Source organism: Haliaeetus albicilla, chromosome 3 (genome assembly GCF_947461875.1).
Source record: "Haliaeetus albicilla chromosome 3, bHalAlb1.1, whole genome shotgun sequence".
Lineage (NCBI taxonomy): Eukaryota > Metazoa > Chordata > Aves > Accipitriformes > Accipitridae > Haliaeetus > Haliaeetus albicilla.
The window spans coordinates 58,017,895-58,030,364 of NC_091485.1; the positions used below are offsets into that span (position 1 = coordinate 58,017,895).

At 36.5% G+C, this 12,470-nt stretch overlaps 1 protein-coding gene across 2 annotated transcripts in view; it reads right to left on the reverse strand.

Annotated features, from left to right (window-relative positions):
- NUDCD1 (NudC domain containing 1) overlaps window positions 1-12,470 on the reverse strand; it is a 54,219-nt gene that overhangs the window by 12,961 nt on the left and 28,788 nt on the right. For both annotated transcript variants that reach the window (XM_069779921.1, XM_069779920.1), the window contains exons 7-8: window positions 3,654-3,798; window positions 1,237-1,362 (exon numbers count right to left, since the gene is read on the reverse strand). In XM_069779921.1, coding sequence (XP_069636022.1) covers window positions 1,237-1,362; window positions 3,654-3,798 — 271 coding nt within the window. The remainder of the gene's footprint in view (window positions 1-1,236; window positions 1,363-3,653; window positions 3,799-12,470) is intronic.

Here is a 12,470-nt window from a genome sequence, read left to right on the forward strand (position 1 = left end):
CTTGAAAACCTCAAGGACAGAGGCTGCACAACCTCACTAGGCAACCCGATCCATGCTACAATCATGGCGTAAAAGTTTTTCCTTCCACCCAGTTTGAACCTCTTGTTTCTACTTATGCCTACTGTCTCTTGTTCCCTTACCATGCATCACTGAACAGCTACAATACATTTGAAATGAGTCGCTATGAAATGTCCTCCTACCAAATACAGATCTGACAAATGCTACCTATTATGCTGTATCCACAAAACAGATTACTTTCTTGGTGGAGCATGCTAGCCTTTAAAATTAATCTTTTTTTTTTGGCAGCACAGATGCATGTACAGGCATATATACACATATATATATACACACCCACAGACAAATACATATGTATCTGTACTGTCAAAGGAAAAAAGATATAGATTTTATTTTTTTTTTTAAAGTAAGAACAAACCAAGATCTGTAAGACACAGACTGAAGACTTCTTCTAGAGCTTTTTTGGGGAAAAGAGAAATTATGAACTGATTCAAAATCTTATCCTGTAACTATGACATTTTCTGTACAAAACAGGTTATCCTATATGTACTCTGTGTGACACAAGGTAGTGATGACGTGCAATGCCAATGTTTATTACAAGCTTAGTAGAGACATCTTGGAAAAAAAACGCCAAACCTCAAGACGACAAAATCTGTGACACTTTCATATAATTGTTTCCCGCTTTAGCCAATGGACCAGATCAAGTCCTAACTTACTGTTAGTCAAGGCTGCTTACAACCCAGATCAAGCCTCTTATCAAAGCATTTTGCTTACAATCTGTTATTTCCAGTGCGATTGACAAACAAGTATCGTAAAGTGATCTATGCTCCAGCTCCATAGTAAAAAGGGTCAACGTTCTAACAGGCTATCTGAAAAGTTACTGAGAAAAATGCAAGTGAAGGAATCTAGAAGAATTTTATGCCACTGAAAAAGACCCCTTTCTTATAATTATTCTGACATAACTTTGCTTTTTCAAACGGCTCACTTGTGAAAGTATACATATTTTTTAAATCAGAATAAAAGGAGCCTTGTTTTTACATTAAAATGACAGTGAAGAACATACATTGTTTGATAATTTCTGTTGCTACTGTGATTTTACATTATGGAAGAAATTTATGTGGTTTCACGAGTTTGCACAGATTTTTATTCTGGTAATAGAATTCAACTTGCGTATCATAAAAAAAGTTTTACAATATTTCTGTAACAATTTGCAGCACTTACTACATGAGTGACTTTCAACGTATCACCATCAAATCTGCACAAGCTTGCGCTATCTTCAAGAAAAGCATCACATTCTTCTAATTCTTGAGCATTACAAGGTGGGTTTTCCTTTTCAGGGTTTGGATTCTGAAATAAAAGTCAATAAACTAAACTGAAAATCTGAGCTACTGAATATATACATATATATATATATATATATATATACACACACACATAAATCCTTTTTCATAACAAAAAAAAAGTTCAAGAGAACAGGAAGAATCATTTGTATATCATTACATACTTAAAGATTAAGCTATTATGTACTTATTCAAAATGAATAGAACTGTTTCTGTTGTGGAGGATAGCATGAGTGGTAGGTACAACAAAATCCATTTCAGTTTAAGGAAAGGTATATAAGCCACTAAAACATGGACAATAAATTCCCTTCTGTAAGAAGCAAAAGTATACAATCCTGAAAACCTACGCAGGTTTAGTAAATTTACATCTGTTTAAGCTTCTTTCAGATTGCCATCGGAAATGCTATTAAAAAAATGGATTAATTCATTTTGAAAGTAGCTCTAAATACATGCCTCCTTTGGCTTTGCTTATAATTATTTAAAAGTAATAATGTTGTTGTGCATATTTTTCAATGCACTCAAACCAAGAAAAAAGCACATGTATTTTTTCACATCATGTCAAAGAAATGAAAAACAGTCACTTTTACTACTAATTCAAGAGAAAGATATAACTCTACTGCATACAGAAACAGCTTACTTCTGCTAATGACATCTTCCTTGGATAATGTGCAAAACAACCAAGTTATGTTACCTTTATGATATATTTAAAGAACTCATTTCGTGATAAAAGAAGGGGACCTTCATTTAACAAAAGGCAAAAATATACACTTCCTCATTAAGTATGAATTAATGTTACTTCTTGCACAAAGAAGACACCATCTTGACAACTAATATAAGCTGAAATCTGAGGCCAAACGAATGTGTAAAGAAAGATTAGACAGGGCACCGACTCAATTAATCTGACAGGGAGGAGTTCTTGAGTTCCTGTGTTCATTTCTTCATTCATTTTAGCTGATTATTATGAACTTTTATTTTGGTTCAGTCCACAAAGTGAAGCAGATAAGCACAATTTTTTTTTAATTGCTAACACAATTTAAGTTCAAAGAAAACAAACATGAAGAGATAACAAAGAAACGTCCTTAAACTACAGAAACCAGGAAAGTTAAGTGTCATATACTGCAGACTAGTGCACGAGACTTAAAACAGGGTATCGGTCTCTTTAGAGGCTAGACTTTGGGGTTCACCTCCTCTCTGTCAAATGTTCTTGATGGTCTTTGGTTTACTGTTTCATCAGGTGGCCTTTAAAAAAACCCTTCCAGGTAAACATCATTACCATAAGCAACTGAGATGATCAAAAAGAATCCATGCCTTTATTATACATACGTAGTTAAAGTTGCAGTATCACAAAATATGTAACATTTATTTAAATGAACAGTTACCTAAGGAAAGATTTTTCTTTTTATATGATCATTATTTCATTATTGCACACAAGCTGAAAAGTTGTGACCAAAAAAAAAAATCATCACTTTAAGCTCACTATGAGTTATAAGAGAAAAGAAATTTGAAGTTCCCAATAAATCTATGGTCAAAAGATGTACTATAATAGCTTGCCCACCAATAACAAGGGATAGAGGAGAGAAATCAATTTACAGCACTAAACAGAATTTATTTTAGTAACATTTTTCAGCCTTATTAAAAAAAGTAATAATCCAAAACTAATATATCAAAACCCATAGGGAGCCACACTTCAAGTTTTAGATGAGATGCCATTTTCTAATTAAACCAAAAGGGGAAGTATGAAGCAAACAGCAGTTAAAAAATACATTTTATTTTGTTTTAAGTAGACTCCTTGTATAACAATAATGCCAGAAAGTTCATGAGTCATGCTTATGCTTCCTAAATTTTCCTTTTAAAAATGTCATTTACACTCACAGTCTATAAATCAAGTACAGTATCTCTAGGAAGACAGTATAAAGGTGTTGCTAACCTACTGATGAACAAGAAACAGACATCCTTCAAAATTACTTAAATCAACTGCTTTAAAACAAACTGCCACATTATAAGTGGTGGGAACAAAATTTATTTTCAATATTAAATCAGACTTCTGTTTTGGTGCACAGATGCTATCATGTAAGCTAAATTCAGTCCCCCATGAAGATGATATTACTGTTCAAAGTATATTCACAACTCTAGTGCCATTAGTTTGTTAACAGTTTCAGTTAAAAATGAATGTTGAGTTAGGATTCTGAATAGTAAACGAACTGATGAGCTATGTCAATGAAGTGCAAATTAGCGTATCAAGAAAAAACAACATGCAAATGTGCAAGAATTTTAAATGTTTTATTTTCAACTCCTTACCATTACTTCAGAGGTAAGATGCATCAGGCTTTCAGTTATTTCAGAGCACTGGGAAGAGTCCATAATGAATTCCCCTCTTGTGTCACCAACTATTAGCTCTGGCCACCGGGGTCCCTCATTCTTCTTAATTAGAGAAATTTCCAAACTAAAATGCAAATAGAAGACAGAGTAGTAGATGAAAATACTGCATCCATTTCTCAGATTAGTCAAAAAGCTCTAAATGTAGATTTGAGCACTTCTCCTCTCCAAACTGAATCAATAATGAAAATCACGTTAACAAAAACCATTAGCATTCAATTTATAAAATGAAGTATTCTAACAGAAAGTGTTCTGAAGAAAAACAGACCAAGGACATGTAATTTTTAAAAGCTTAAGAACACAGAGAATGTATTCATGTAGGTGTCCTCAGAGTTTTCAATGTAAATGCAGTTTCCCCTGAAACAGTCTTTCTAAAATATTTTAAATACCATAGGAGATCACCTCTAAAGAAATCTATTCAAAGAGTGACAGAATTTTACTACAGAAGTTTATTTGAAACCTAAAAAGTACTTAATAGGGCTACTTAAGTGTGCACTACCTTTATATAACATCTAGGACAAAAATACTTGTATTTTATAGACCTCAGAAATACTACAACATTAATTATTTACATTGTGTATCTAAAATCTTATCTCAGAAGAGATACGATTTCGGTAACCTGTGAAAAAAAAACAACAAACAAACTTAAGAGAACCTGATATAACCATTAGGAATAACTAACTAACTAAATAGAAGACAAGAGACTTAGCCCAATGCACCAACACAGCAACTTCATTTAATTACTGTGTTAGACCAAGACATGGATATAATGGTAAAATGAGAGCTAGTTTTATTATATTCACTTTTTAGATACATTTATAGGGTCTACAATGATAGTCTTTTACCTGACAGAACAGGAAAACCTAACTATTGCACCATAGCAATAACTACTTGGTGAACTCTGAATCAGTTTCTAAAGCAATTACATTGGCATTGAAATAGCATATTTTTACAGAGCATATTTGGAGCAAGTTTTAGAATTTTAATCAATAGATTTAAAGTGGTACTGCAGTACCAACATTAAGAACCGAGTGCAACTTATTACATTGAAACGTGTAATTACTATTTCCCATTAAAATAGAAGCTTGAGATTCATGCTATATTACTCACTTGATTGAGTAATAAAAAAATTGCATTACTCAGCTGAGTTATTTTTCATTATGATATCTAATAACTGAAAAGTCACATGCTAGCATATAGTATTAGTATAATCTATATACAAATATTAGTCCCTCTATTTAATTCTTTTGGAGAATAACTACCTTTTACAGTTAAACTTTTGGGAAAAAGCCAAGATTTTTGATGAGGGAAACTAAAGGAAAACCATAGAATCACAGAATAACTCAAGTTGGAATGGACCTATAAGGATCAAGTCTAACTCCCTGCTCCTCGCATGACTACCTAAAACTAAAACATATGACTACCAGAAGAAATTGAAAAAAAAAATTTAAGTGGGAATGTCTTGCAGAAAATGTCATGCTAGTTTTCTTATTATAACCAAATCTCATGAGGTATATACACCTGTATAGTTCACATAGAAGTTCACACAATGCATTAATGAAAAACATTAGCATCAAGCTTGTCCAAGCACCCAGAAATCAGTATTATCTCTACCATATCTTTTTTCACTTTGTATTTTACACTATTATAATGGCAAGAATAACGACTGCCATATGTATTACATAAAAAGCAATATGCAAAACTATCATAAGATACAGTATTTCAAACATATAACACTCTGCTCCCCAATTTCCACACTTGGGGAATGGTAGTGAAAAATGTATATATTTACAAGTTGTAATCTGAAACTGTAATGACTTTTTTTTTCCCTTTTTTTCTAATTGAAATTCAGACTTCATGGTGTCAGAAAGCTCCGGTTAATATGAAGTCTATTTTTCACTAAGTGTTCTCAAAATCCCTCCTTAGATAGCCATATTTTCCATAACATTACGGTTGGGAACTTTACTGTGCCATTGAAATGAATCTGTATTCCCACTTACTGCACACTGGTTCAGGTTTACAGGATTAAACTTTGTGCATCTCAAAAGCTCTCAGAGGAAACTAAATTGGAAACTCTGCAGGCGAAACTCTGCAAGAAACTCTGTGGACCAAAAATGCCTGATGGAGATGCAAGGACAGATCTGAACTACACAAAAAGTTAGAGGGTTTTTTTCATATCAGTAAGCTTCACATATGCAGAAATAACTTCTTGAACTGGGACTCTGAGACAGAAAACTGAAGTGCATACACTTTCATAAAACAGGTATTAGATACTGAAAAGTGCAGGGGATGAATAAAACCACCTGCCCTGCTCTAAGGCTCTACCAGGTAAAAAATAAAGCACAATTTTCCTATTGTATGATTACCTTTATTACAATATATTGCATTCAGAATAACTAAACTGTAAAAGCAGTAATAAATCTACAGCAAAAAGGGGAAAAAAAACCCCAAAGGAGTACTGATTATAAATAAAAGGTAAGACAGACTGGGATTCTTTTACAAAGTTACACCACTGAAATTTGACTCCTGAATTGCTGGAGTCAAAAACAAGATTTCCAAGAAACATGCATGGTCCAAGGGGTAATTTTTCTTTATAAGAAATCACTAACTACAGCACAATTATATTTAATTGCCAGATGCATAGCAAGAACCGCTTCTGTACTACTAGATTTTTGGGATTTTCTTTTAACACCTGCACATTTTTGCTCAGAGCAAGTATTTGGTGACTGTTAATCAAAGAAAACTCAAAAAGTAAAGAAGTCAATAACTAAGCACTCAAAAGTTTTTTTGTTATTAAGTTTAGTTTATGAAATGCAAAAGGGACTGTAATGCAAGTGGCAAACACTTTATCTGGTATTTATCTCTATATTTTTCAGAAGCCGTAAGTGCTTCAAAGTAAAACTATATTGGATATTAGTGATTGATATTAGAAAATAAGAGGCCAAGCAGAGAACAACAGAAGACATTTCAAAATGCCTTGGAAATGGACACAACTAATGCATTCCCCCCACCTCTGTCCCATGTCCAGGAGGTATACTGTTGCCATTAATACATCAGGAACTTTAAGGCAGAGTTTTTCTTAACCCAAGAAATTCCCAATCCTTAAAACTAGTAAATAGATTTAAGTATTTTTGTTGCACTCATGTACTGGCTTTAGCTGGGATAGAGTTAATTTTCTTCATAGTAGCTCATGTAATGCTATATTTTGGATTTGGTTTTGATTTGGATAAAAGACAAATACACTTAGTGATACAGGCAACTTTATATTTTGCTAAATTTATGTCTTTTATCACAGAGTATTTGCAAAACTTTCCCAGTGAGAAAAAATAATTTTTATCTTAAAGGAAATACCTCTATTTCCACAGAAACAACTACTTTCTTCTTATATTTTTTTCACATAATGACACCATATAGGGAAATTACTTTTTAAGCAACCATTTAACCAAACCTGCTTGTTTCAAGAAATAGTAGCTCATTACTTTATCCTAAAAGAGAAAAAAAGCAGTAAATGTCCAAATACATATACTGACAGACCTTGTTGCTTGCTGCTTTTCTTACACTTTTTGGAAGATCTAAGTCAAATTCCATCATCTACCATAGCTGAACAATGAGACCTGAAACACAGTTTTACTTACTCATTTCCTTGCATTCCCCTTCTCCCATCAGCCTGTATCCTTTTTCCCCACACTTTATCTTACGTTTAAATAATTTCTTTGGTTCAGGACTTAGCCTATGGTTCTGCATTTACAGAATGATCAACACAAGGTGCTTCCAGTCTGCAACCAGTGTTATATGTCACAGAGCTTGTGACAGACTAAACCCCTAGGAGTGGAACATGACTCACTGAACAAAGCCCTTCAAGGGAAGATTGCTGGTGGAGATGGGCAAGGGGATGTGCCCATGAAGCTCAAGGAATAATGCAAAGAAGCTGACCTTATCTCAACGCAAAGGGTGGCCTTTGTTTTAGACAAACAGCTACCAACAGTTGAGTGGATCAACTGGTGGTGTAAATGTTTCTCCCTGAGTTCATCAGAAGAGCGTGAGTATCCCCCTGAGTTAGCCAGACCAGCAGGATGGGAGTGAATACATGGCTCAGCCCAGGCAGAGTATAAAACTATACAACTAACAAAATAATTTGAAAGAGAGCAATGGGTTGGAGCTGGCTTCAACCCACATACTCCTTCTTGGCAAGTAGGGATGCCCAGCACTGTGACGGTGTGCATATTATACAGACTGGTAATGGGAATCATATTGGTATTGTGACTAAACCGTGTATTGCAATTTCTGTATTTTGCTAACTGTAACTTACATTTGTATCGAGTTTTCCGTGTATTTTGTATTACTCTGCTAAATCAGAAATCCCGTGTAACATCAACTGTCTTCAAATAAGTAAATTTGATCATTACACCCTCCATGGCGTCGAATATCTAAAAGAACCTCATCCGAGAGCATTGGACTCTGACAGAGCAACACCTAACAGCTGCAGCTCACAGTCTTATTTTGGTTGAAGTGAACAAACCAGCACAAATACCTTCTATATCCAAATATCGTCTATATCTTAAAAGGAGTACCAGAGGTAGCCAGTTAAAAAAAAGATTAACTTTTCATCCTGTAGCCCACTACTGCAAATATAGCCTCTAACAAGTTTAAGGAAAAAAAAAAAAAAAGAAACCTCACAAATTTAATACTGTAGCAGACACTGAAAACCAACTGATTTAAGTTCATTCTTGTTTAAGTATGGACACTCCTACTACTCTGAACTCCTTTTTTGATTACGCATTAATGATAATAGCTGTGATATTAACTAAGGCTATAATAATTACCAAAAGTATAGATGGCCAGCACTAGTTACAACACTTTACCCGTAGCGAAGAAATATTTGGGTGCCTAGTTTCACAGATATTACAAAAGGAACACTTGAAGAACCTGGACAACTCTGTCTTACAATAAGACTACACATATCAGCACCTGATAGCTGTGGACTTACACACAAATGTCTGTTTGAACATTTAAGAGACTAATATGAGACTTCTAAATAATGAAACATACCCCTAGATTAAATAAACAATGCGCCGAGTTACAGACTGTAAAATGTATGAACTTTTCAAAGCTCAGAAGTATGATCACAAAGCTCTTGGAGCAGAAAACCTTTAGTCTGTTTCAGACCTTCAGACCCACCTCCCTCAGGCAGACAGAAACCCACAAGTGCAATTGACAAGAAAAGCTCTAAAAATTCCCAGGTACTTCTACAGGTAAAATAAGCTTTGGGTACAAAAAACAAGATCATTAAAGTGTGGATCAGCTACTTATTACTCATAATGCACATACTGCATTTCATTCATCACAACTTCAGTCTTACTTTGAGCCATTTAGATGATACTTCAGTTCTAGTTATTCTGACCAGGTAGCACAAGGGGAAGTACAACGGCAAGAGATGAGCAAAGACTTTCAATCCCACGTGTAATTGGAAAGATCAAGAGGAGTATGTTTTGCAGTATTTAAGCATTCAACAGCTCGCTCAGTTCATGTCCTACAAGGCAGGACAAAATGGTGCATATAAACATTCACTGCACCTGCTAACTGCAACAAAGAAAGTAGCTTATAACACAAGCTTTTAGCTTCAAGTCTCAAACAGAAAAAATTCAGAAGGGTACATTTCCAAATATGCAGTGATTTCACACTCCCTTTTACATGTGCAGAAACACATGTGGAAGTAAAACTGAATACTTATGTCATCTTCCAGATATGAAGCATTCTTATTAATGCAAATGTTGTAGACAATTTGCATCCACAATAAACCCTAAAACAATGGTTGAACATGTCTTGTCACTGAGATCAGTTTAGGGCTCTGAAGGGCCCTCCAGAGGCTCTACTAACAATATAAAGTAGAAAGCAAAATTAGATGTCCAAAATTAGGTTGCAATTCTACCAAAGAACTAAAATTCTAGGACAAAGAGGTTTTGAAATTAAAAAAAAGTAAATTTGACTATGGTTTAAGGAGCTCTGAATTCTTTTTTTTTTCCCTCTCCATTCTTTCATGTTTTTATTTCAGAAAGAAAGAGACAACTAAAATTTACTTCTTGAATAAAACTATGAACATTTCTATTTGAGGTCTACAGCATGTTAAGTTCACAGATTAATTTTATATCACGTACATAATGTAAAATGGATTAGGAAAATATAATAAGGAATTTATAAGTCAAACATGAAGAATTTCTGTTACACTACTACCAAAAAAAGCTTCTGTTTGTGGAAAGCCACAATAGAAGAGAAATTATTAACACAAACAACAGGGCAAATTCAGGCTAATCAATCCTAAAATTGGGAGGGGAGTAATTGTTGAACCAGTTAAGTTTACTCTGCTTAAAAAGCTATGTTTAATGTTTTGATACCTGGGTTTTTTTCCTGGCTACTTAGAAAAAATAAAGTTTTCTTAAGTACTTCAAAATACTACTGAATTTACTTACTGAATTTCTCACCAAAGTTTCATAACTATATGATACAGTGTCTTTACGAAAATCATTTAACAGTTTACCTCTTCACTTTTCCACTGTGATAAACTAGAATTATATGGACAAGATTATTCTCAAAGAGAATAAAAAACCCCAGGTAGTCAAACAGACATGCATGGGTTAAGCTCCAGTAGCTCATATCACCAAATATTGTTTCAGAAAGGCAACGGAGAACATTAGAACAGGACATTAAGTCTGGCTGCCAACAAACACAGGCAAAGCATGTGAAAATAGAGCAAGAAGGTTAACATAATTTTTGTTTGGGACAACAACAAATGTTTTTATAAATATGTTAACAGTAAAAAGAATCACAAGGAGAATATCTATCCTTTAATGGATACAGAAGGGAACGTAGCCACCAGACATGAGGAAAAGGCCGAGGTACTTAATGCCTTCTTTGCCTCAGTCTTTAATAGGGAGACCAGTTATCCCCAGGGCTCCACCCCTTGAGCTGGAAGGTAAGGATGAAGAGCGGAACATACCTTCCTTAATCCAGGAGGAAATAGTTAGGGACCTACTACACCATCTGGACACTCAGAAATCTATGGGATTAGATGGGATCCATCCAAGAGAACCGAGGGAACTGGCAGAGGTCCTTGCCAAGCCACTCTCCATCATCTATGAGCGATCCTGGTCAACAGGGGAGGTCCCAGAGGACTGGAGGCTTGCCAATGTGACTCCCATTTACAAGAAGGGTCAGAGGGAGGATCCGGGGAACTACAAGCCTCTCAGCCTGACCTCAGTACAGGGGAAGATTATGGAACAGTTTGTCTTGAGAGCACTCACATGGCAAGTCCAGGACAAGCAGGGGATCAGGCCCAGTCAGAATGGGTTTACAAAAGGCAGGTCCTGCTTGACTAACCTCATCTCCTTCTATGACCAGGTGACCCGCCTAGTGGATGAGGGAAAGGCTGTGGATGTTGTCTACCTGGACTTCAGCAAGGCCTTTGACACTGTCTCTCATGGCATACTGCTTGAGAAACTGGCGTCACATAGCTTGGATAAGTGTACTCTTCGCTGGGTGAAAAACTGGCTGGATGGACGAGCCCAGAGGGTTGTGGTGAATAGGGTGAAATCCAGTTGGCAGTGGGTCACAAGTGGTGTTCCCCAGAGCTTGGTGTTGGGCCTCGTTCTGTTTAACGTCTTTATGAATGATTTGGACAAGGAGATTTGAGTGCACACTCAGCAAGTTTGCAGATGACACCAAGTTGGGAGGCAGGGTCGATCTGCTTGAGGGTAGGGAGGCTCTACAAAGAGATCTGGACAGGCTGGATCGATGGGCCGAGGCCAATTGTATAAAATTCAACAAGGCCAAGTGCCAGGTCCTGCACTTCGGTCATGGGAACCCCATGCAGCGCTACAGGCTTGGGGAAGAGTGGCTGGAAAGCTGCCCGGCAGAGAAAGACCTGGGGGTGCTGGTTGACAGCTGGCTGAATATGAGCCAGTGGTGTGCCCAGGTGGCCAAGAAGGCCAACGGCATCCTGGCCTGTATCAGAAATAGTGTGGCCAGCAGGAGCAGGGAGGTGATTGTTCTCCTGTACTCGGCACTGGTGAGGCCGTACCTTGGTACTGTGTTCAGTTTTGGGCCCCTCACTACAGGAAAGACATTGAGGTGCTGGAGCGTGTCCAGAGAAGGGCAACCAAGTTGGTGAGGGACCTGGAGCACAAGTCTTGTGAGGAGCGGCTGAGGGAGGTGGGGCTGTTTAGTCTGGAGAAGAGGAGGCTGAGGGGAGACCTCATCGCTCTCTACAACTACCTGAAAGGGGGTTGTAGTGAGGTGGGTGCTGGTCTCTTCTGTCAGGTGGCTGGAGAGAGGACGAGAGGAAATGGCCTCAAGTTGAGGCAGGGAGATTTAGGTTAGATATTAGGAAAAATTTCTTTACTGAGAGGGTTGTCAGACATTGGAATAGGCTGCCCAGGGAAGTGGTTTCTTCACCATCCCTGGAGGTATTCAAAAAGCGAGTAGACGGGGTACTTCAGGACATGGTTTAGTGGGCATGGTTGATGGTTGGACTCGATGATCTTGAAGGTCTTTTCCAACCTAAATGATTCTATGATTCTAATGATCATCAATGTATCCCTAATGTTGCAAAGAACTCTGCTCCACAGCTCAGTAGTAGAAACTCTTAATTTCCTGCTCTGATAACAGGTATAGCTGTCAGTACAGACAGTTATACATAATGCCTTTTTTCTGAAATAAAAGAATTTATTATTTTGGAAAGGCTGT